Here is a 26,973-nt window from a genome sequence, read left to right as displayed (position 1 = left end):
AAGCAGGTCAGTTTTAGCATCATCACACCTTTAATGTTCAAAAATGAGAGAAGAAAAAGAAAATTGGCCATCACAGATACAGGATAAAGGCTTTGTGAGGTCAAGTTATTTGAGTTTTTGACACACCTCTCTGGGGCAATGACACCAACCCTGCCACCTGATTTTGCTCTACAACAGAATGATGACATAACCTTTTGCCCAGCAGGTATAATTGTCATATTTCCCAACAAAAAATAGTTCATTGGTCGCAAACATCTGATGCATGACACAGGTGGCTGAACCGGGAAAGGTACTCGGTTACCTAATGTAACCTCGGTTCTCTCTAGAAGAGGGAACGAGTATTGCGTAAGTTGCTTACACTAATTTTTGTATTTATTGTCAACGCAGTGCAGCAGCTAGCAGACCTAGAGCGGCTGTCTAGCGCGCTCATTGGCTGCCGTGCGGCAACTGCAGCAGCCAACCACTAAGCCCCGCGTGACGTCGCGCCCAATGGGGGCGCACGCGCCCTGACGAGTCAGAGCCCGCCAGAATGGGCGTGGCTCTAGCGTATATAAGGAAGGGCTCGGGGGCTGCTACCCTGGTTTTCATCGACTGAAGCGAAATCAGCTCGTGGCGCGAGCACGGCAGGTTACGCAATACTCGTTCCCTCTTCTAGAGAGAACCGAGGTTACATTAGGTAACCGAGTACGTTCTCTTACGAGAGGTTCTCTCATACTGCGTAAGTTGCTTACGCTACGGGAACCCCTTGTCAACGGCGTGCGTGCCGAGCATCCACTACATGAGTCCCAGGGGAAACCCGGGGAACATAAATTAGTGTGAATCAGGTGGCCAGCAACGCGGGCCAACACTTATACATAAGCACACCGTAGGGGAATACAGAGCGGTGCTGCCGGTCTATATTAAGAACATCAACCCTTATAGTGCAGCTCAACCAGGAGAGCTAAGTCACGTGAGAGTAGACTGCGCACGAACACTGTGGGCAGAGCATACACACTGTTAGACTGATAAAATTTTAGCCTGCAAGGCGGGAACTTCCAGGTTGTAAAACCTAACAAATGTAGAGGGGGAGGCCCAGCCTGCCGCCATACAAATGTCATGAATAGAAATCCCGCTGGACCAAGCCCACGAAGAGGCCATGCCTCTAGTCGAATGAGCCCTGATGCCCAGAGGGCACTGCAGGTGTTTAGACGCATAAGCTGCTGCGATAGCGTCCACTATCCATATGGACAGGCTATGTTTCGAGGCGACGAGACCCTTGGTGCGCCCACCAACCGAAACAAAGAGCTGCTCTGAGCGCCTGAAGGTGGGCGCTCCTAACGTAACTCCGCTCTGGTACCAGTCGGCCGCTAACCAGGCCTCCAGGGCTGAAACGCAGCTCTGAGTCACTCTGATTCGTCTGCCGCCAGAAGCCCAAGTTAGGTGAGGCCCTCGAGCGTTCAGCCAGCGCTGCAGCGGGCGCATACGCAATAAGCCCAGCTGAAGCACTGCTGCAGCTGACGCCATACAACCCAGCATTCTCTGAAATGTTTTCAGAGGAGTGGTGCTGCCCTTCTGGAAAGACGTGGCCAGGTGTCGAACACGGCGCGTGTGCTGTGTCGACAAACGGGCCGTCATAGCCACAGAGTCCAGTTCTATTCCCAGAAAAGAAACTGACTGACTGGGCAGTAATGAACTCTTGGTCCAGTTGACCTTAAGACCCAGGCTTTCCAGATGGCTGAGAAGCACTGTCCCGTGAGATATAAGTTCCATCTCTGACTGTGCCAAAATCAGCCAATCGTCCAGATAGTTCAAAATTCACATACCCCGATTTCTCAGGGGAGCGAGAGCCGAGTCCATGCACTTTGTGAACGTACGGGGTGCTAAATACAGGCCGAACGGAAGGACGGTGTATTGACACACTTGACCCTCGAAGGCGAATCTCAAGAATGGCCTGTGACGGGGTACTATCTGAATCTGAAAGTACACGTCTTTCAGATCGAGAGAAATAAACCAGTCCCTCGGGCGAATTTGTGCGAGTATCTGTCTGGTTGTGAGCATTTTGAATGGTCTTCTCATGAGAGCTTTGTTCAAATATCTCAGGTCTAAGATAGGTCTTAGAGCTCCGTCCTTCTTGGGTACGAGGAAGTAACGGCTGTAAAAGCCTGACTCGCTCAGAGAAGGAGGTACCGGTTCTATGGCCCCTTTGCACAGTAGTTTTGTTATTTCAGCACAAAGTAGGTGTGCTACTTCCGTATTCACTGTCGTCTCGGTCCGTGCTTGAAAGCGCGGGGAACGGCGAGCGAACTGCAGCGAATGGCCCTGTTTTACTGTGCTCAGCACACATTCTGACACACCTGGAATAGCTTCCCATGCTTCTGCATGTACAGCTAAGGGCAGAATGGCCTCCGGGTTTTGATTGCCGCACTTCGTGGGCTTGATAATAATGCCCTAGAGCACGGAGACGCTCTCGGTGCTTGGATACGGCTGCTCGCTGACAGCGATGGCTGGTCGTTTTACACACGATGTCCCGGTTGCTTTGGACGGGGAACATTTTGTTGGAAAACCGGGACGCGCGAGCAGCGCCGGGGGTAAAGTGTTTGTCAGTAAGTGTGAGCGCTCGTGAGCGGGCACAGGACTTACATTTATAACATGACCGGTGAGAGGTAACTTTGGCTGTGTGACAGAGCGGGCAGGTAGTAGGTGTGGGCACGGGTTTGTGGGCACATTTCCTACTTTCAATACTCGAGTGACATTTGCCAGCTTTATGAGAGTGGGCTCTGTGAGAGACACGGGGTTATTGTGCTTGTGTGTAGGGGTGAACACTGAGACGTGGGCACATTTTCTACACTTAAAGTGAAGAAACCGTAGAAACGGTGGTTGTGTGCAGGCGAACGGGTAGTTTTACCGGCTCGTTGGCTGCCGAATACACTTCTGCAGTAGCCTTGCTTAAGGGGACTGACAAAGCGGGGGGACTGACAGAGCGAAATGCTTTGAAGGCTCATATGTTTAGACGCTCATAAATACTCGAGCACCATCATGTGAGCGGGAGGGTGCGAGAGGCGGGTTCACTTTCTGTATGTAAGAAAGCTGGCCGCGAGCTCGGAGAAGCGAACAGCATAACCTTTATCTTCCGCCAGAGCCAGGATTCGAACACGGGTCTCTGGCACGAAAGCCTAAGATTTCGCCACTGAGCCACAGGGGGAAAACACATAAGTTTTCAGTTAGTGTGAGCATATACTGTAAGAGAGCTTCATCATGTTGACCGTCCGCTCTGACATCCCTTGTGAACAGTGCAGTTTGCGCGGCTCAACCAAAGGGAGAGAGAGCTGGAAGAGGGGTCGTAATAGGCGAATAGCCATAGAGCGTCATCATGTCTTGTGACGGCGTTTGTTTGTAGGCGTGAATATATTATAACAGGCTTGTTTACTGCAATATTGATTTTTCCAGTCGCCTGAACTTAAGAGGGGACTGAGAAATGTGTGAGAAATAGAGGTTGGTCCGGCCTTGGCGGGACTAAAACACTCTCCTTTCGCCGGTGAGTGACGCGGCGCGAACGGGGCGCGAGGGCGGGGTAGCTTTCTTGTAACGTAAAGAAAGCTAGCCCCATGACCATCCGCTTCTGACATCCCTTGTGAACGGTGCAGTTTGCGCGGCACAAGCAAAGGGAGAGAGAGCGGGAAGGGTGCGAGGCATTTGAAACAACGCCTCGTTGGAAATTTCTCTTTTAGAAGAAGAGAGAGTGTGTGTCGCAGTGGCGAACACACACAGCAGATAAGGATATGACGCCAGATAGTGTAGCAGGCACGGATGGCTGAAGGCGACGAAGAATCGTCCGGCTTCCTCAGGCGCTGTCCTCTGCTTGCACTGTCGCTTGCTTCGATGGCGGCGGCTTCTCTCAAAGATCCAGCGATGCGGAGAGCTTCGCTGAAGAGATGAAAATCAGGGTAGCAGCCCCCGAGCCCTTCCTTATATACGCTAAAGCCACGCCCATTCTGTCGGGCTCTGACGCGTCAGGGCGCGCGTGCCCCCATTGGGCGCGACGTCACGCGGGGCTCAGTGGTTGGCTGCTGCAGTTGCTGCACGGCAGCCAATGAGCGCGCTAGACAGCCGCTCTAGGTCTGCTAACTGCTGCACTGCGTTGACAATGAATACAAAAATTAAGGATAATTTTTTGGTTTCATATCTCGAGAAAAGATGATTTTACCCGTAGCGTAAGCAACTTACGCAATACGAGAGAACCTCTCGTAAGAGAACATAGGATTGCATTACATATCGGCCGTCTGCCGGAAGCTAGTTATTTTACTCGAAAAAGTTTTAAATATGGATATTTTTCTTACACAAACGCATCACTTCACTTCAGAAGGACTTTATTAACTCACCAGAGCCGTGTGGAGCACTTTTATGATAGATGGATGCGCTTTGATGGACTTTCAAAAAAAAAAAATACCCATTCAGTCCCATTATGAAGAGCCAGGACATTTTTTAATATGGCTTGAGGGTAAGTAAATCATGGGCTAATTTAAATTTGTGGGTGAACTATCCCTTTAAATTGAGAGAGATGAAGATAGTAATCATTTAATACCTTTGTTGTCTGGCTGATATAAGCTGTAGCTGGCAATGTTGATTTTTAGTCATTTTAAATCTAAATTGGGGCGGCAGTGGATCAGTGGTTCATGTAGGTTGTCAACACTGACCTAAGAACAGTTTTCAGCAGTACAGTGTTACTGTGCAGTATAAACAATTGCCACTGTCAATTAGATTGTACAAACATTTGAAATGCAATAACACTGAGAGGAAATTATGTAAAAAATCTTGAGCCAAAGTTGCAGGTTTGACAAGGCAAATGAGACAGCAACTATAATATTTATAAGATTCCACAATGAAACAGCAACTATAATATTTATAAGATTCCACAATTGCCCAATCACCACTGTGTTCTGTGTCTTTTTATGTCAGTTATGTAAAAACGTAGATTGGTCTAATTTGACACTGAAAAGTAAGACTGATTAACTAACTAACTGCTAGTTGGTCAAATTAGTTCTTAAGACAGTCTAAGAAAAACTGAATGACTATGTTTATGCAACTGGCCCCTGTTGCCTAAGTAGTTTTGCGTAACTGATGAATGATTGTTGTTTGGGGTTCCGAACATATGCACAAACTTGCTTGGCATAATGATGGCCAAGTCTTACTCAGTCTGTCTAGCAACAGCCATGCCAGTAGGTTAGGGCCAAGGGAATGATATCATGGGTAAATAATGGCAGAGTATTGGTCAAGAGAGAGAAGAGGCAGAGGGCAACTTCAGTGCAACATTCCATAATCTTGTTATACTGGCCAAATGTATAAATAGAGAGAAAACGATAAGAACATTCTAATAAATAACAGAAGTATATACAAAGAGAGAGAAAAAAAGTAAGGTAAGTATGAGAGGTGACAGACACATGGCAGACACAGCAGGGAGAGGTTGAAAAAAGAATATGAGGTGGAAAGCAGACATGTAGACAGCTATATAGAATGGCTGACAGACAGACTGACTGACTGACAGACATACATAGGGGATACATGGGCGGGCATTTTACAGAAATAAACTGGCCCATTGGTAAGCTGACAAAAATGGCAGTGACATGTGAAAGCATAAGAGGCATCATAATCCAGTAAAAAAAGGGGGGTGGGCTGTTGGCAGGGGGTGGACTGTTTATATGCAACATGAAGTAACATAGCGATCCAGCTACTGTTCAGTGAGAGCACAGCTCATTCATGTTGAGCATAACATCCTATAATTTCACACACACACACACACACACACACACACACACACACACACACACACACACACACACACACACACACACACACACACACACACACACACACACACACACAGTTATGGGGACTTATCCATATAAATAATGTGTTTTATAAAAAAATAAAAAAACATTGTACAAACTGTTTATTCCAGCCCCTAACCCTTAACCTACCCCTAAACGAGAGAGAGAGAGAGAGAGAGAGAGAGAGAGAGAGAGAGAGAGAGAGAGAGAGAGAGAGAGAGAGAGAGAGAGAGAGAGACTAAAATAAAACTATTCAAATTATTTGCAATTATTTGCTAGTTGCATTTCTTGCCTCAAATGTAAGATTTCATTAGAATCTTAAGTAGAGGTAGAATCTTGCTCACATTATATATATATATAAAAAACAAAAACAAAAAAAAACAATCAGATAGAATGTAAAATGAGATCACAAATCTATGTTTATTTTGTTCTGATTTTGGAGTGTTTGGCCAGAGGATCATTTGGCTTCACGTTACACACAATTTTATAAGATTGGGGCACTGATTGGGGCCAGTCAAATTTTCAGCTGGGTTCAGTTTGCTCTGCTTAATTAAATATTTTAAGGGTAGCTGACTTATTATAAGATTTTTAGGATGGTTGAGATATTGAGGAGATAAAGCCTCCTAAATAGTGTCCAACCTATTAGGTTGGGTTCCAAAAAATTTAGTTTTGCTACACCATGCACACACATTTGCATGGAGAAGTTAATGCTACACCTGATGGTCCCAGTATGATTAGAGAATATTCCAAATAGCAAATTGTGGCCTTCAGAGGAAGCAAAGATGTCTTGTGCAAATGACATTTGGTTACATTTGATAAGTGAAAGAAATAATGATCCAGAAATAATGATCTAGTTATCAAATTATTACATATTTCTGTAACACTTTACAATAAGGTCTCATTTGTTAAAGGGGTCCTTGATTATGATTTCACTTTTTTAACTTTAGTTAGTGTGTAATGTTGCTGTTTGAGCATAAACATCTGCAAAGTTATGACGCTCAAAGTTCAATGCAAAGGGAGATATTTTCTTTTACAGAAATCGCTTAGTAAGGGTTACAACAAACGGATGGTAGGGACTACAACGAGCTTCTTCCCTGATTGGCGACATCACACAAACCCTAAAATGTACATACATTTACATAAAAATGATAACATGGTGAGGCCATGTTGGGGTGCTTTAGAGAAGAGGAAAAAGTTTGTCCTAAGGCTGACAAACTTAAAGAGGTTAAAATATATTTTTAACACTGTTCCTGAACATTATAACCTCAATGTTTGTCTGTGCGCTGCACATTTGACAGAAAATGGCTTCCAGAAGAGAGTACAATGCAGGCTATATGCACAAAAGCTTCTCCTGAAAGACATAGCCATTCCCATTTTGTCGGGACAATCTTGTTTATGGATCACAACTTGTAATTATGTCTTATTATTTGTTGTTGTGTTTTCTATTAACAGTTTAAATTATAAGCTTTATGTAGTTGCTATGATAGCTATGATGTAAACGAAGGGCAAAGCTATGCCTCTGCTAGCCTGCTAACTAACATTACAGTATTGATGTTGTGTTTACTTTAGCTTTTGTAAGGTCTTGCTTTTGTAAGACTGTTCACCGCCCCTTAAGCCGGGTGCACACTGTGCGATTTTGGCCGCGATTTGGCCGTCTGAGACAAATTGAGCAAATCCTAAAAGAATCCTCTGATCCTAGGCTAAAATCTGAAGTCTTTGAATGTTAGTTTGACATGTTCACCAACAGCCGATTAAAGGGATAGTTTACTTTGAAATAAAATTTTGGTATGCTTTAGCTTACATCAAGAGCATCCAAGATGTAGGTGTCTTTGTTTCCGCAGTAGTTTCAATTTTGATATTTTTAAGTCAAACCGTTCTTGTCTGTCAGTCATATAATGCAGGTCTATGGTCACCACCTCAAAGAGCATGCACAGAGAAGTCCAAATTAAACAATTCCCCATCGTAAGTACACATTGATGGCCTAAGACACGAAACGAGCGGTTTGTGTGAGAAAACGAACAGTATTTATATAGTTTTTACCTCTACACAACCACGTCCAAGTGATCTGAGGGCGCGCGCGCTTCCTGGTGTTTTCGTTTTCTCACACAAACCGCTCGTTTCATGTCTTAGGCCATCAATGTGTACTTACGATGGGGAATTGTTTAATTTGGACTCTGTGCATGCTCTTTGAGGTGGTGACCATAGACCTGCATTATATGACTGACAGACAAGAATGGTTTGACCTAAAAATATCAAAATTGAAACTAATTACCGTTTTATCTCAGACGAAATTCTGGCAGCGTCAGAAGATTTGACTCACAGTCCTGCAGTGTGGCTTCTCCTAAGACAACCATCAAACTGTCTTTGTTTTTCAAGACAAGGTGTGACCAAAATTAACATTAGAGATTTCTTTGAAGCCACCATTTCTATGCCGCAAATAATGTAGCTCACATCACCGAACGTGTCATTGATTGATGATGTAAAACTCCGGACAAGTTTTTTTGCGTGCATCCGTTTTTAATGCATCTTGACTGTCGTACAGTCTGGCATTAATGACAACTGAAATCTTACATTGTGACATGGCTTACTGCGATGATCATGTTCGTACAGTCTGACAAGCACCAATCGTAAAGGACAATAATAAATCTCACAGTGTGCACCCGGCTTTAGGAAAATTATCCATGATTCTGTGATCGATTACTGTTTGTATTACCATAGTTTATGTGATTAAATGGTGGATAACATCATATCCATAAGAAAAAAAAAAAAAAAAAAACATACCACTTTGAAACGTTCTGGGAAATCTGTGCTTGCAAAGTCTGTGCTTGAAATCCGTTCTTCACAGTCCTCTTATTCATTAACATTGTCAGGGTCTGAATCGGGTTCTAAATGGTTTGAAATTGATCATCATTAATATTTATATTTGAGTAGAGCTCGCAGTTGCGTGACATTTCCACAACACATGCTAAGAGCTGCCAATCACAACACACGCTAAGAGCTGCCAATCACAACACACTGAGCCAGCTAACCAATCACAGCACATTTCAAATTTCGGAAGGAGGGGCTTCATTGAAAACGATACGTTCAACCAGACTGGGGAACTGTATTAATGTAAAATATGTGAAAAATAATGTGTTTTTTGAACAATCAAGCATGAAAACATATTCTAGTACAGCCCAATAAACAAAATCAAGAATTCGTAAAGGGCATTAGGACCCCTTTAAAGAGGTTATATGCAACTTTTTCCCCAAAATAAACGTAACAATAGCCTTTTTATTTGACCATTTATGACTCAAACATCTCCTGATGAGCATACTGACACCTTGTCAGCTCACAGTGGGTGCACCTATAAGCCTGTATCCTATTTTTCCTATTTTCTGTCGGGTCGGATTTTTCGCACGCTGTCTGCGGATGTGACGTCAAGCGCGTTCATGTCAAACATTTCAGATCACTCTGCCACCACCGCTAGTCAGCAAACAAACTTAGTTTCTCAAACAATATATGTATTTGGCTGTTCTTACCTCTGTAAACATAATGTTGACTTCTTTGCAGCGGATGACTTGTGAAGTGTGCACTTACGAGAGCGAGCAGAAAGGAAGAGCAGTTCTGTTTTTTGGCCACAGGTGTCAGTCGCGAGTTTAAATTTCAGAAAATCGCATGTAGCCTCTTTAACATTATTGATGCAATAACTAACATGAACTAACAATGAATAATACATTCTTACAGCATTTATTAGTCTTTGTTAATGGCAGTTAATAAAGTATTCATGTTCCCGTTAGTTCAGAGTGCATTAACTAATGTAAACAAATACATTTAATCTTATAATGTATTAGTAGACATTAAAATTAACATTAACTAAAATTAATAAATGCTTTAGAAGTATTGACTGTTCACTATTAGTTAATAACGAATGTTAACAAACGAAACCTTATTGTAAAAGTGTTATATATTTCTTCTTGATTTTACCATCATCGTTTTTCTTTATTTTAAATGCTTTAAAATTCTAAATTGTTTTGTGTAACCCATTCAATGTGATCTCAGATTTTGGATTTATACAAGTTAATATGGCAATGATGATTCAATATAAGAACTACATAAAGATAATTGCGTTGCTATAAAAATAATAGAAAAGACCTACAGAAACTACTGAAAAACCACATGTCCTTAAAAAGCACGCATAATAATAATAATAATAATAATAATAATAATCAATTTTATTTGTGATGCACTTTACATTTCAGCGAAATCTCAAAGTGCATTATCTAAGACGGTGGGTCAAACAGATTTGCAATAATCTTACAAAAAACAAAAACAAAAAAAAAACATCACATATCACACAGCAGCACAGATGATAAAATTACTTGTGACAAGACCCCAAAAAAGATATACAGTAGCAGAACATAATAATTACACCTAGTCACTTGAACACACACATATACATGCATTGAGAATGAGTATATAGTTTGAATGAGGATACTTCGACTGTCCCCTACACTCACCTATTTTCAAGCCCAATGGAAAATAAAATTCAGTTCTGATTCCAAAAACGATATTAAGCGCTGCTCACCAGAGACTTTGCCAGTCTCTGTGTCTTCGTTGTGAGATCATTGTGTCTAGTTCATTAATCAGTCGCTCTCTTTTGTGAGTCACTCTGACTAAGAGCCACAGTCACCTCTCTCTATCTCTCTCTATCTGTTCCACACACTTCCCTCTTAGTCATTCCAAAAATGCCATGAAGCTGTGCAGCAGCCAAATATGGGAGCCTGAGCTGTAAACAAGCCCTGGTGGCTATACTGCCCCAGAGCACCCCTCTGTCTCTGTCATAGGAATACGCACACACACACCACATACCCTTTACCTGGAAACACACACAAATGGAAATATGTAGAAAGAGATTTGAGAGTCTAATATCGCTTAAACTCTCTAAACTATGAAGTAAAAAAGTGTCCCTTAACCACACCAGACTCTTTCTTCCTTTAAAAGCAATGTTTGTATGTGTCTGCGCTTTTCAATGGCTTAAGTTATGTTAAGTGTCTGATAACATTCCAGTTTATTTTGCTTTTTAATTTAGTTTTGCCAAAATTTTAAATTACATGTTGCATGTCATTTTAATATATAATCCTTTCGAGAGAGATAAAGGTTTACATATTTGGTTTACTAAACTTGACTCAAGCTCTAAGCACCCCTGAACTTCCTTAAATAAATATTACTAATAAAATGGCTTGAGATGGATGAGATGGGGAGGTAGAGGGTTGCTGGAAAAATTGTCACTGGAGTGAGGTAAGCAGCCTTCTATACCAGTATATGATTACTCTTGTGTTGCAAATGGCATGATCAGATCATTTAGAAATCCATAAAAAGGACAGGAATATAACAGGAGAGTTATAAGCAAGTTGCTTATCTACACAGTACACTGTATAGTTATTTATTTGTATACAGATTAATTTTAATTGGGCTTTGTAATTGTGGATTTCCTTAGGGCTCTGCGCCATTTTCCAAAGCCCTGTCAATGTCAAGACTGCACCAATCTTTCCTTTACTGTCAATGTATCCATTGTGTATTTAAATGTGTGTGTGTGTGTGTGTGTGTGTGTGTGTGTGTGTGTGTGTGTGTGTGTGTGTTTGTGTTTTGGGGTACCCACGTCTCCTGGCCTTACCCACCAGCCCTTCCTCCCAGAAGAGGACACTGAAGAGAGAAGTGTCAGTTTTCCACCCCTCCCTGGGGCTGCCAGCAGGGCCACTGACGCCTTCTATTTCTCTAGATGCTATTTAAAACTCTGATTGGCAGGAGGCATGGGAATGGCTCTTTATGGCAGACCACATGGTTTAAAAAAAATTAAGCCAAGGGGATAAGTGTCCTAATGACCTGATACACCTTTTTTTTTTTTTTTTTTTTTTTTATGGATGAAAATAAGCAAACAGAGCTATTCTATCATAAAGCCAAATTACTTTATCAAATCTGCAATATGCTGAATACTCAGAAGAACAATCATAATCCATGAAACAAGTCTTGAGGAGATTTCTAGTAGCAATGAGAGGAGAATATATCAATATATCTCATTTAGCCCTCCTTGTTCACTTGGGTGTTTATGCCAATCAGCAAGCTATCAGAACAACTGACCCCCTCTTGTTCTATAAAGAAGCTGCCTTCGCCAAGAGCACAATCATTCCATTACCCCATAGCACGTAAAAGGAAATGAAACATGGTGTACATACAAGGCCAAATGAGCATTAAATTGCAGCAAAAATTTTTATAAAAATCCCTGAATCGCCACAAGATTCAGATAACACAGATCTGACCATTCAGCACCTTGAGCCTGAGCACACCAAGAATAGTTCCTCTCACCATCTTTAATGTCTTCAAATCTCCTGTTGAAGTTTTCATAAGAGTCCCAGCGGATGAGAGGATCCTGGGTGTTGTAGTCCACAGAGACACTAGGTCCATTCTGTAGATGATCCAACCCTTAGAGGGACAAAAAAGAACTTTGAGTCGAGGCCTTGCAGCATACGGATCTCTTTTATCAAGATCTTATCTCTGTGCAGAAAAGATACAAACTACAAACTACAGTTTTGGTAGTATTAAATTACCTTTGATTTTCTCTGGACCAAAAGAAAAGATAAACTCCACCTTCCCATATTCAGGAAACCTCTCATCTGCTAAATCACATATTTATGATCAGTCTGTATTCCACTGTGGTGGTGTTTAGTCTTTTTTTTATTCGCAATTAATAAACATAAAGCCCACTAACCTTTAAATGCCTCATCAAGGTCATTCTTGGTGAAGACCAGAGCTAAATTGTGTAATGCACATGTGTGGAACTGTACTCTGAAGATCACATCCCTATTGGGGTTTTGATAACGCTTGTGATAACATTTCAGCTTCAGGATAGAGGATATGAAAAAGAGACAGAAAATTAAACATATTGGGAGAGTATGGAAAAGACATTTATTGGATTCTTCTTCAACTATAACAATAATTTTGGTGTTGATATTGGTACTGTACCAGTATATCTCCTTTTAGTAGCAGGCCAGGCTCAATGGTGATACAGATGCTTGTATGGCTGTCGCCTTGAACGTTACTGTAAAACAGAGAGGAAAGGGGAAGAAATTATGAATGGGGTTATTACAGGCATACTTCAAACTGTCTCGATGCTGAATTATACAAACTAAGCCTAAACTGATGACTAGCTTGTTAAAATATTATCCTCTGCTGAACAAGAACATAAAAAATTAACTAGCAGTAGTGGAATTTCTGGAGTTACACAGGATATTAATGCCATAAAAACACAGATATAAAAAGAGATGGACAAGTGTTTGGCGCAAAAGTCAGATGAGAAAACATTTCAAGGACCTTTTCTTGGCCAGGGCAGAGAGCACAGAGGACCCTATCATTCAAACGTTAAACAAATGAACTGCAGCCTTGTCATTGTCACTGTCTCTGCCAACTTCCACATACACACAGAGGTACAGATTAAGATCAACAGAGCAACAGATGTTATACCAGACTCTCGCACACATATATTAATATACAGTAGTTTACAGTATGCACACTTTCACCCTGATTTTATAATAATTCATAATTATGTGTATGTAACATTTATACCCACAGTTTCACAGACAAGGCTTAAAACTAGTCCCAGCTAAAATGCATGTTTGAGCTGTTTTAACCGAAAGAATCTTGGTATATCTTTAAATATGTCAGTGCCATTGTTTTGTCTCAAGATGCACACCAGTAATGTTTTTTCTAAGGCACATTTATAAAAGCTACTTAAATGTTCTAATTAAACTAAGGCCTAATCCTGACTTAATCTAAGGCCAATCTGTGAAACCAGGCCATAGAGTTTTATTTTTGAGCCCCTAACATCACCCCTATCCTAAACGTAACCACTTCTCAACAATATAAAAATGTAGAAGGCATATACATGTAAAGAAATAATAATTTTACAATAGGTCACCATATACTATTATACACATATTTTTAACCCAAAATATAACAAAATAAAATGATTAAACGGTTAGTTCAAAAATAAAAATTATGTCATTAATTACTCACCCTCATTTCGTTCCAAACCATTAAAGGGTAACTAAACCCTAAAACAACTTTTTTTAGCTAAAGGGATGGTTCAGAGTAAAATCAATCAAACATTATTAAAGGTAGAGCTTATTTAGATATAACAGCCGAATGGCTTAGTGCAGGCGCTAATGGAACCTAGGATGTATCTCGTAAATTACCCCACTTATAATGCCTGGAATGGTACCAAACTTCTACAGTAGTACAAATAGGTTCTGTACTCATAAAACAAGGCATTGGAAAGTTTGTAAGTACATCAGGAGTTTATTTAAAAAGCACTTGCCTGATGGCTAATGCTACCGCTAACCCGCACATCGAGGTCACTTCAGTGATTATGGAAAAGCACGTAAAAGTCCTGGCAGAAAGCGATGCATAAGGATGTAGTGTAATGACGCCCAGTTCCAGGAATGCATTAATATTTGTTGGTAGTACCAGTTTGCAACAATTATTAGTTAACACTAAGTTGTCAACACTTTAAAAAAAAAAAGTTGGATATACTGGCTTTCTGCCAGGACTTTTACGTTCTTTTCCCTAATCACTCAAGTGACCTCGACGTGCAGGTTAGCGGTAGCATTAGCCATCAGGCAAGTGTTATTTAAATAAACTCCACATCTCTAAAAAAAACTCAGCGAATATTAGTCACACAGGCATAAGCAATATATCTTTATAAACATTTAAGCCTCTGCTATTCAATTATCTCATTCAAAACGAAAACAAATATTCTCTGTTTATGTAATCTGTATGAAAAGATAGAGATGTCAGTCGTTTTCATGGCAAACTCATTATCTGCTAATGTGAATATGCCTACAGAGTGCGCGCGCTATTGAAACGCGGGTCTCAGGTGCACGCCCCCCGCTCAGCTCCGCCCTCGGTTCGTCCCCTCTATCTCCGCTGGGCTCTGCCCACTTTTCCAGCATTTTTCAAATATTGCCAGTGGGTGGAGTCAGGCTCTGACCAGGGGTTGAGTTACCCTTTGAGACATTCGTTCATCTTCTGAACACAAATGGAGATCTTTTTAATGATATCTAAGAGCTTTCTGTTCCTCCACAGCCTAAACAACTACCACTTTCAAGCCCCAGAGAGGTAGTAAAGGCATTATACAAGCAATCCATGGGACCCAAGTGGTTTAACCTCAATTTTATGAAGCGACGCAAATTCTTTTGTTTGCGCAAAAAAACGACAAAAAACAAATTATCACTTTATTTACAAAATATTAATCTCCAATGCCCAATTGCCCATTCATCCAATGACGTCTGCTCTCGCGCCAACACAACACACATGCGTCATGGTGCTCTTGTGAACGTAAACATCCTTCAAACATAAACTTCCTTCAAAACAAGTTGAATGCGGCAAAAGAGATCACACTGAACTGTTATAATGTCAAATCAGGTAAATCTGTCAATCAAATGTGATGGAATTGAACACATTTAAATAATCAAACTGATTAAATACTGGTGTGTGCGAAATCCTTCATATTTGAATTTATTTAAATTTGATTCTTTTTATGAATGTCCTTTTTGGGACTTTTGATATCATATACTCACTTATCTTATCTTTTGATATCATATACTCATCTTACTTCTTTTGGGCCTTTCTTTCTCTATACTCTGATCTTCACAAACCTCATCTGTTAGATACACTACTTTGGATTTTTTATTATCTATTGACTAAAATAATTTTTTTTTCTATCTTAACTTGAAACGTATTTGCTAAAGTTTGCTTATATTTTAGAAGCTGCCAATGATGTAAGATGTATATGTCTCTACATAAACAAAAATGTATGTGTGCTACAACCAGACATTATATATAGCCTAACATAATGAGATCACAACCACACTTTACATATTAAAATAATTTAGCATACATACTAGGAAGCATTTTACTTACTAAATTCCAGAAGTGTACACAGGCTGCATTGATTGATGGATTTTGAGGAAGGGTCGGCAACCTGACAGGGTTAGATATAGTAAAGCACATCACTGATTTTAAGGTCACTTGTTCAAACATAGTACAATATACATAAATTGCACTGATGGATGGGTTAGGGTTAGGGTTAGGGTTAGGGTTAGGTGTTTGCACCTACCTCCTTTAGACTCAAAATTAGGGATGCCATGCATGATGACATGGTGAAGGAACAGGGGCTTGTTGTTGATTTTTATGTGCCCAGAAAGGAGACCAGCAAAGTAATGCACATACCTACACAGCATTACAGAAGGGAAACGATTAAATAAAACCACATGAAAATTCCGCAAAAGTTTAAATGTCATTTTAGTGATCACCATCACATTAATGCTTTGTTGTATTTTGGAGCCTTTATGGAAAATTTATTCTCTCTCATCATTTTCTTCCTAAAGTTCCAAATTGGCATTAAATTCCCCCAAATGCCACTAAAATTACAGGGAATGTATTAATCATTGTTCATATTGGTTGACATTCAACATCATGGCTAATTAGACATAATTTTATGTTCCACTGTAATTCCATGTACTTTGGTATCATCTGCTGGTTCAATCCTAAAACTGCAAGTGCATGGACTCAGTTTAGACTTTGCAATGTGATGTGATTCGCAGACATCTAAAGCACAATTACCTATTTCACGCAAAAAAATAGCAAGTCACAGTGTGGTTCAGTGGGCAATATGTTTAATTCCTTCATATAAATTAAAAAATTAGCATGGATATTGTGGTGCAGAGTCAAAATAGGCTTGTGTGACAGGGTAATCAGTCATTGCTGACCTTCTCTGGGAAGGCTGGCCCACGGGCATGGCTTTATCTTCATAAAAACGCTTCATGGCAAACCTGTCCAATGCCTGGTCAGCACTGAAAATATGAAAACAAAACATAAACACTCAACACAAATGCAGGGTCCTCTCTAATGGATCTAACACACCAAAATTTTTAAAAATAGACATGTCCTACCTGGCAGATATGTTACTGTAGTGCATATAGGCACCAACCACCACACCAGTTCTCCCCCAGTTTCCCTGTAAGAATTTGTGCCAGATTTATAAAGGAGAATATGCAAAGTGAAAACAAAGCACCGTCAAAGGCACCGTCATTTGAACTATGCCATCTTGGCTTATGGGACCATAGGATATTTTAAGCCAATCACATGAGCCATACATGCCATGTGCGTAATTACTGAATTATGCAATGACAACACAGACTGGCTGACGGCAAAATTGTGGAAAAATGTTTGGAATTGTTTGTGTAAATATGAATGAAAACTGTTCAGCCAGCAGCAGCACATCTCTGATGTAAATGGACATGGCTACACACATATGTTTCAATAACACTACCTCATGTGCTTCAAAAGAAATTTTAAGTAGCTGTTTGAGTGAGTATGAATTACAGCCACTTAGTATGGCCTCTCCGGTTTGGTGCAAAAGCCAATTTGAATCTGGGAATTTGATGATAACATCACTAAATATAAATTATTAAGCATCAGAAATACTGTATGTGCAGGTATCCTTCAAGTGGTTAACTGCTAACTTTGAAAATGGGAAACTGAAGGAAAATGTTATTATTTCCATGGATGCAAACACCAACTTTTCTCTACAAAGAGATTAGGTGAAAAAAACAATAACTTTAGATATCCATCCACATCCAATTGTTAACAGCACCATGACTGCTGTTCTGGATATGACACAAAAGGATTATGTCACCTCTGGTCATAATTATCTTCATCATTATATATCTTAACTACATTGCAGATGTCTATAAAGCCCAGCATGTCCTGATTTTGCCGAGTTAGACACGTTCCTGGGTCAACATATTTTGGTGATCCTGGAACATATAACTCCTAAACCTAACCCTACCCATAAGTCATCCCTAAAATCAGAAGGAAATGATAGGTGAATAACACTGATGTAAAGCACCAAACCCTGTTTGTAAGCCTAAATTTGGCATAAACTCTAAACTTGTCCCTCAAATCTGATTGGTTGATTGGAATGTTGTTCCAGGATCAACAAAGATGATGATCCAGGAACATGTTGCACTTGGTGAAATCAGGTTCTGCAATTATGGCAATGATAAGACAATAATCCTTCTGTGTGTCCAGTTGTGAGCAGATTACTACAGCTAACAAACCAGCAACATAAAATATGAAGTTCCAATTCATGAAAACGTCATCTTAACTTTGTAAATTCCATTTTATACTTCATTGTAAAAGTTCCAATTACAGCATACTAATTAACAACTGCACGTCAGTCCGGACAGTCATGCAAAGCGAGGGTGGTGGAGATTGGGTGCCTAAGGACAGGTGTGATATGATAATCACCTTGTTGTGCAGTACCACTACATTGTGAGGGTCTGCATTAAGCCAGGTGTCCATGGCTTTACAGATACTGCAAATTTTGTCTAGAGCAGGAGCATGATGATCAGGCCAACCAAAATCCAGCACCTGTCATAAATGCACACATACATAAAATCAACTCTAAGACCACAAGCTGACAGGAACTGTAAAATAAAAAGTAAATAAATAAATATATAAATACTGTAAATAAATATTCAAAAGATCACCCTTGGGTTCTGCTTGGTAATGTCATGTCTCCGTTCACTGAGATTAAGCAGCTGAAATTGGAAACAAAAACCATTAAACATTAATTGCTTCTAGTTAAGAACATCCTCTTTACTCATCCTAATTCCAAACCTGTATGCATTCTCTTCTTCGGAAAACATAACACATATTTTGAAGAATAGATTGGACCTTTGGTCATAGAAAGAAGCTTACTTGTAATATGTAGCTTTACTTATAAATATGAAGATACATTTGTACAGTGCTGACTGATTTTCAAACCATGTCAAACCATTAACATTATCTGAGAAGTAAATAGGCAAGAAACCCCTGGTCATTCATGAACATGCATGACCAGTTAATAGTCAGTTAATAATACAGGGAAACGTCTCAGGTTACATATGCAACACTGGTTCCCTGAAGAGGGAAAGAGATGCTGCGTCGAGACGCTGTGGGAACGCCCTTGTGTGATTGCGTCGTGAAGCATGTGTACAATCAGTCCAATGGTGTGACGAGACGTCTTAGACAGGTGAAGTCATAGACCAGGAAACCAAAAAGCACACCTTAAAACAGACTGCGCTGATAGGCCGAAGCAAGTCTATCACAGGCATGCAGGGAGTATGGCAGGGTGACGCAGCATCTCGTTCCCTCTTCAGGGAACCAGGGTTACATACGTAACCTGAAACATTCCCTTTCAGGGGAAATCGAGCAGCGATGAGATGCTGTGGGAAGACTATACCCACGACGCCATAATAGCAAATGCCTGTTCTGTGTGAAATCATTGCGCACACTAAGAAGCAAGCACCCTAGACCCTGGATTGGAGCCTAGATCCAAGTCGTAAAATCTAACAAATGTATGCGGTGAGGACCATCCTGCCGCATTACAGATGTCAAGAAGGGAAACCCATGATAATAAAGCCTTTGAGGCATCCATACTCCTGGTAGAATGGGCCCAGGGTACCAGGGCTGCTGAGTTTGAGGGACGGACAGTCAGCCAGGGGACATGGGGCGACTGCTAGGAGATGGGACTGGTATCCTTTTTTTCTTTTTGAGGAATCTTGGATTGTTTTAAATGTGTTGGGCCAAATTTTGGGCTGAGGGTGGGACCCTCATTTTAAGGAGGGGGGTGTCAAGGCCCCTCCTCTGCCTTGCAGGGGCGGTTCGTCCTGCAGGCAGAGGAGGGTCGCTGGTGATTGGAGCCACCTGGGCTCAGGGTATTTAAACTGCTTCACTAACCACTCTTTCTCTCTCTCTGCTCCTCCAGGTAAGCTCCTGTTTTGTTTGTTCCTTTGTTGTTATGACTTAGTTTTTCACTCAGTCATGTACACACACAGATTCACGCAGTCATGCATTTTACATACACCTTACATTATGACATTCCCACACCTCATTTCCTCTTTCTTTATTTGAATGAGCCGGCCTGTGACAGTATGGTCTCCACAACCTCAGTCGAGAGACCTGATTCTATGAGCTGGGCCCCCTCAGGGGCAAAAGCCCACAGTTTCCACAACTCCGGGCGAGGGTGATAAATCGTGCCCTCTGCTTGGGACAGCAGGTCCCTCCTGCTCGGAATCTCCATCAGAGAGCCGTCTAGAAGGGACACCAGGTCTGAGAACCAAATAGGGCCGGCCAGTACAGGGCTACTAGTAACAGACGGGCCCCTTCATGGCAAACCCTCTCCAGAACTCCCAGAAGCATAGATATCGGAGGAAAAGCGTACAGGTGCAGCCTTACCTGTGTGAGGCCACACCTCGGCCATACCCCCAGAGGAGCTGGATGTGTGAGAGAGAACCACATGGGACGATGAGTTGTATCTGAAGATGCGAAAAGGTCGACTTAAGCTTGACCAAATTTCTCCCAAAGGAGCTTCACCACCTCGGCCCCCGGAATATATACTGCCCTTAGATACAGTAATTTCCCTTGGGCCTATAGGAGGATCTGATGAGCCAGTTTGCATAAGTGACGTGACCTCAGACCCTCCTGATGGTTGATATAAGAGACCACCGATGTGTTATCCGTGCGGACAAGCACATGGTGACATCTCAGGTCTGGCAGGAAGTGCTTGAGGGCTTGAAACACCACCATCATTTCTAGACGATTTATGTGCCAAGAAAGTAGATGGTCCTGCCATAGACCTTTCGCCGAGCGACCACACATGATCTCCCCCCAACCTGTGAGGGAAGCATCCGTCGATAGCGTTACGCGTCGACAAGAAGCCCCCAGCACTGGGCCTTGGGTGAGGAACCAAGGTTTCTTCCACATGATTAAGGCACGTAGGCATCGCCGCGTAACCTTGATCTTGCAAAACGTATTTCCCCTCAGAGAAAACCCCTTGGTCCTGAGCCACCACTGCAGGAGTCTCATATACAGGAGGCCAAAAGTTATTACGTTGGACGCAGCTGCCATGAAACCCAAGAGTCTCTGAAACTGTTTCACAGTGAGTGACTGGCCTAGTTTTACCCCTATTTACGGCTGAGAGAATCGAAGTAATACGTGCAGGTGACAACTGTGCCCACATCGTTGTCGAATCCCATACCACACCTAGAAAAGTGGTCCTCTGAGATGGGAGGAGCACACTCTTCTTGGCGTTGAGCCTCAACCCCAGCATCTTTATGTGGGACAGAACGACATCTCGATGCTGAACCATCATCTGCTCGGACTGTGCTAAAATCAACCAATCGTCGATGTAATTCAACACGCACCCGTCTCTCCCCGGAGGGGACCACCCTCAGAAATCGAATAGCCTCGGCGTCAGGACTTCTTTGTCGAAGCCTTCTTAGAGACGATGACAGTCTGTGTGATCTTGCCTGCCTCTAACCGGCTTCGACTGCGACTGCCAACCAGGCCTACCCCCCCCCCCCAACTGTGGAAGAGCCCGAGTGGCAAAACTTTGCTTTTGCTGCACTCTGTGCTGCGAGGAGCTTGTAGACGACCAAGACTGCTCCCACCTAGCAGCCTCGGGGACATTAGATCGGCGAGGAAGAAACTTCTGGAACACCGCTGATTGCTTATTTGCCTCCTGGAATCTAACGACGACAGTGTTTACAGTGTCACCGAATAGACCCGAAGGCGAAAGCGGAGCGCCCAGAAGAAAAGATCTGCCGCTATCTTTCATATCAGACAAATTCAGCCATAAATGTCATTCTGTGGCCACCAGGGCTGCCATAGACTGCCCTACTGATTTGGCCATCTCCTTGGCGTCCCGGAGAGACAGATCTGACTTCCTCACAATCATCCATGTCCCTAAAGCAGATCAGCCTGGTATGCTTGCAAAATCTATATTTAATTTGGCAACAGTGCGAGTCACAACCTCCAAAAGCTCCTCATCAGCAGGGGTATGAGATGGTGAATCCTCAAAATCCCCTGCATCAATGCTGATGACATCCAGTTCCTCAGAACTGGATAATCGCAGCATTGGTGCCTCAGCTCGGGGAGAAGAAACCACAACGCGTGCTTCTCCCTGAGATAAGGCACTGGATCTGGCAGGTGAAGGCTGAGGTAGAGCTGGGCCCGTCTCAAACCCCGCTGTCAGATCCATTTGCGAGTACCAAGATGTGCGTCGCCACTGTGCCTCGGCAGCAGCGGGAACCGCACCCTCCTCCTCGAAGCAGAAGTTTGTTTTCAGATGTGCTTTATAGTTTTCTGGTCTATGACGTCACCCGCCTATGACGTCTTGTCACACCATTGGACTGATTATACATGTGCTTCACGACGCAATCATACAGGGGCGTTCCCACAGCGTCTCGACGCAGTTCGAGTTCCCTTGAAAGGGAACACTAAACTCCAATTCACCAAAAAGAATGCACTGTAACTTTTCTAGAATTTCTTTTCTCTTTCTTTTGGGACTGTCAATTGCTCCAAGGTTTGGAGGATCCTTACTAGATAGTGCTGCTGGTGTTTAGAACGGAGCATGCTGGTTACATCCCTCAGGTGTACACTGTATTTATGCTCCACTGTTCCACCAGGAAAGGACAGAGCAATGATGCGTTCTGTGATGTAGACCAGGTCCACCTCATTAATTTCTTCCATTGTTTGCACCAGACTCAGGCTCCTTAGGGAAGAGAAATAACAAATGCTAGACACTAAATAAAAGATGCAGATAATCTGCTTTATATAGTGTAATTGGGCATGTTTTTTTTTTTTTTTTTTTTTTTTTAGAAACATCTTGCTGTTTATTGATCTAAGACACAAAGATATACAATATAAAACTAAAAAAATATGATAAACCAGCCATAGGGGAGATGATAGAGTATACCAGGCATATTGAATAAGCACACAGACCATATATCACCTTTCACAATACATATTGTTTCAAAGCAGCTTTACAAAAAAATGCTTGTTTCAGTGTTACAATTTACAAAGTACGACATGTCAAAATAACTTCCATATGGCAGTAATACATAACTATAACATAATATGGCATGTGCTTAGTTAATGTCATATATTCAGTTAAGCAGACACAGCGAACGTGTTAGGTAGCATAGCAATTACAAACTGTGCTCGTAATGATTACACTATAAAGATAATATACAATTTAAGGATAATATTTGATAGATTTTGTATGTTGATCCAAAGTTGGCGTCATCTGAAGTCTTTACAATTGTAGCTGAATTGTCAGCAGAAATCATCGCAAATTATTCAATTCAATTTACATTAACCAAATCAATTTAAATACTGAACTTGATCACCGCAGATCAATGGCTAGCACGAATGACAAAACTCAACAAAACTCCAGGATATGATGTCAGTGTATATTAGCATGCATACCTCGATGGTCTTCGTTTTGAGTCCATATTGGGAGACTTTGTGGATCCCTGGTTATAGATGATGACAGAAAAAAACACACACACAATCCACATGTATTTCCACAAATATAATTGCACATATATTTCCACAAATACACTATATTGCCAAAAGTTTTGGAACATCTGCCTTTACATGCACATTAACTTTAATGATATCCCATTCTTAATCTGTAGGGTTTAATATGATGTTGGCCCACCCTTTGCAGCTATAACAGCTTCAACTCTTCTGGAAAGGCTTTCCACAAGGTTTAGGAGTGTGTTTATGGAAATTTTTTACCATTCTTCTAGAAGCGCAATTGTGAGGTCAGGCACTGATGTTGGACGAGAAGGCAAGACTTGCAGTCTCCGCTCTAATTCATCCCAAAGGTGTTCTATCGGGTTGAGGTCAGGATTCTGTGCAAGCCAGTCAAGTCCCTCCACACCAAACTCGCTCATCCATATCTTTATGGACCTTGCTTTGTGCACTGGTTCGCGGTCCACCAACTGTTCACATAAAGTTGGGAGCATGAAATTGTCCAAAATGTCTTGGCATGCTGAAGCATTAAGAGTTCCTTTCACTGGAACTAAAGGGCCAAGCCCAACCCCTGAAAAACAACCCCACACCATAATCCCCCCTCCACCAAACATTACACTTGGCACAATGCAGTCTGCCAAGTATCATTCTCCTGGCAACCGCCAAACCCAGACTCAGATTGCCAGACAGAGAAGCGTGATTCATCACTCCAGAGAACATATCTCCACTGGTCTAGAGTCCAGTGGCGGCATGCTTTACACCACTGCATCCGACACTTTGCATTGCACTTGGTGATGTAAGGCTTGGATGGAGCTGCTCGGCCATGGAAACCCTTTCCATGAAGCTCTCTACACACTGTTCTTGAGCTAATCTGAAGGCCACACGAAGATTGGAGGTCTGTAGCTATTGAATCTGCAGAAAGTTGGCGACTTCTGCGCACTGTGCGCCTCAGCATGCGCTGACCCCACTCTGTGATTTTACGTGGCCTTAGTTGCTGTTGTTCCCAATTGCTTCCACTTTGTTATAATACCACTAACAGTTGACTGTGGAATATTTAGTAGTGAGGAAATTTCACGAATGGCAACCTTTCACGGTACCACGCTTGAATTCACTGAGCTCCTGAGAGCAACCCATTCTTTCACAAATGTTTGTAGACGCAGTCTGCATGCCATGGCCATGGAAGTGATTTGGAATACCTGAATTCAATGATTTGGAAGGGTGTCCCAATACTTTTGGCAATATAAAGTATAATTGCATACAGTATATATTTTCAAAGTATGATAAATATGAATGTTTAAGCAGATATGACCCATTTGACCTGTATGCATTTTTATCACCACCATGCAATATTTGGTGTCATTTGAATAAAAGATGTGACAAACATGGAAATGCCTGCATCAAAGTTAGTTCTTAATTACTTGCGTCGCACCAAGACCAAAAAAAAAAAAATTTCATTGTAATTTTAATTGAAATTGTGATGGAGACCTTAGTGTTTAAGACAACTGGCAGAATAAGATCAAACACAATTATTAGTATTACTAGCTCTAAAACTAAAGCAACCCAATCTGTAGTAATAAAGTAATTGTACAAGATGTGTTGTTTCACGAATCACTCAAATTCATCCTGTGCTGAATGGAAGGAGGAATATTCGCAAAAAAAACGCAAATAAGTAATAAAAAAGAGCTGACCTGACTGTTGTTAGTTGTAGATTCACAGGCTGTGGCTACCTACAGATAAAAAGAGAATGAGATAGAGGTAGAAAAAAGACAACTGTGACTGAAAACATCAACTATATTTTTAAATATATCAGTACAGTATTTTAAGCAGAAAAAAAAAATGTGATTTGTTCCCTCACCATATTCTTTACCTACAGTAAATAACAATTGTAATCAACACATTGTCAATATCAGGTTCTCATGTGTAGAATACTGTACTGGATACTGAAATCTAAATTTGTTAACTTTTAAACTTTACAATTTGCTGCAGATAAAATGTGTTGTACACATCTTGAATAAATAAATAATTTTTACCCACTTTGAATTATATATAATTTGTTTATCATATTTCTACACATTTTAGATGTCTCCATAATGGTCACAACTAATTCAGATATTGCAGTCTCTATAAAAAGCCGATGAATTAAACCAGGTGTGATAGATTAGGGAGACATACAAAATGCAGTGGTCTGGGACAGGTTTGAAAAGCACAGTGCTAGATCAAGTCAAATTTTGTGACAACTTTAGGCAGGAATCCAGGTAAATCCAAAGGGTTCACATACTTTTAAATATTTATTCTTGCTTAAAGTGGCATATGGGTGACCAATGGTGGCAATTGTGATTCATACCAGTGACTAAATGAATCAAAAACAGTGCAAAACAGTAGGCCCATCTGAGATCACAAAAGCTTTGCCTTGAATGTAGATAATAATAGGTGGTAGCAGTGAAGTGGCACAGGAAAAAAGTGTTAAAGGGTTAGTTCACCCAAAAATGAAAATTCTGTTAGTAATTACTCACCCTCATGTTGTTCCAACCCCGTAAGACTTTAGTTCATCTCCGGAACACAAATGAATATATTTTTGTTTAAATGTGAGAGTTGGATCACTCCTCCATAGGCTTCTATGGGATCGAAAACTTGCCGGCGCAGAAAGTTAGAAAAGACAGTGTTTAAAATAGTCCAAGTGACTACAGTGGCTCAACCATAAAAGTTTATCAAGCGACGAGAATACTTTTTGTGCGCAAAAAACAAACAAAAATAACGACTTTATTCAACTATTCATTTTCCTCTGTGTGGGCCTCTGAGTGAGTTCACAGCACAGCGCTTATAGTGAGCCTACGTGCTTATGTACAACACAGAAGCGCTGCGCTGTTACACTACATGAACTCACTCAGAGGCCCACACAGACAAAAAGTATTCTCGGTTTTGCGCACAAAATGTATTCTCGTCACTTGATAAACTTATGGTTGAGCCACTGTAGTCACTTGGACTATTTTAAACATTGTCTTTTCTAACTTTCTGGGCTGGCAAGTTTCGATCCCATAGAAGCCTATGGAGGAGTGATCCAGCTCTTAGATTTAATCAAAAATCTTAATTTGTGTTCTGAAGATGAACAAAAGTCTTACGGGGTTGGAACAACATGAGGGTGAGTAATTACTGACAGAATTTTCAACTAACCTTTTAAGTGATACAACTCTCACTTCTTGTAATTAGCAAAAGCTAATTACATAATCAAATTCTTTCATAAAATAGATGCTTTTAAAATACTGCTGCTTTTTACAAAAGCATAATTTAATGAAAAAATAATCCAATATTTCTATATTATAAAATTCTACCAAATTTTGTTACAACAGTTAGCATCACCCTGGTTCCCTCAGCAAAATCCTAATAGGATCTCTGTTACCAACAAACGTTTATGACCTTACACATTTTGTGCATCATGAAAAAGTTTTTGAAGCCTAAGTACAATCAGCAGAAGTGAAAAGCTAACATAGGCTATAAACGGACTACACGACGGTCGCATCACCATTACTAAACTTCTGACAACACTTTCAGTCTTTATAAAAAATTGTAATAAAAAAATATATATTTTGTATTAGTGTATCATAATTTGCGCATGCAACAAAGAAAATGTGCATGTGTGGATCAGGTGACACGTGTGCATTCATTAACATCTTTTCTGAGTCAATCTAATTTAATTCATTTGGATTTTGAGACTTTCATTTCACGTTTTTAAAGCATTTCACAACCCACACACAAACAACTACAAATG

General features: G+C 41.2%; 1 protein-coding gene across 1 annotated transcript in view; it reads right to left on the bottom strand.

Annotated features, from left to right (window-relative positions):
• The window catches only part of tns1a (tensin 1a), a gene marked incomplete at its 5' end in the record, with an annotated part of 265,790 nt that overhangs the window by 20,208 nt on the left and 218,609 nt on the right, over positions 1-26,973 (bottom strand). Inside the window, 13 exons of the mRNA XM_081381204.1 lie at positions 12,150-12,266; positions 12,392-12,460; positions 12,553-12,682; positions 12,807-12,882; positions 15,762-15,822; positions 15,958-16,070; positions 16,610-16,693; positions 16,793-16,857; positions 18,153-18,275; positions 18,395-18,445; positions 22,269-22,440; positions 23,157-23,203; positions 24,896-24,934. Of these exons, the coding sequence (XP_081237330.1) occupies positions 12,150-12,266; positions 12,392-12,460; positions 12,553-12,682; positions 12,807-12,882; positions 15,762-15,822; positions 15,958-16,070; positions 16,610-16,693; positions 16,793-16,857; positions 18,153-18,275; positions 18,395-18,445; positions 22,269-22,440; positions 23,157-23,203; positions 24,896-24,934 (1,147 nt within the window). The remainder of the gene's footprint in view (positions 1-12,149; positions 12,267-12,391; positions 12,461-12,552; positions 12,683-12,806; positions 12,883-15,761; positions 15,823-15,957; positions 16,071-16,609; positions 16,694-16,792; positions 16,858-18,152; positions 18,276-18,394; positions 18,446-22,268; positions 22,441-23,156; positions 23,204-24,895; positions 24,935-26,973) is intronic.

This window comes from Scardinius erythrophthalmus (assembly GCF_964197995.2).
Source record: "Scardinius erythrophthalmus genome assembly, chromosome: 12".
Classification (NCBI taxonomy): Eukaryota; Metazoa; Chordata; class Actinopteri; order Cypriniformes; family Leuciscidae; genus Scardinius; species Scardinius erythrophthalmus.
Note: the sequence above shows the minus strand (reverse complement) of the source record. Positions and strands in the feature narration are given on the sequence as shown.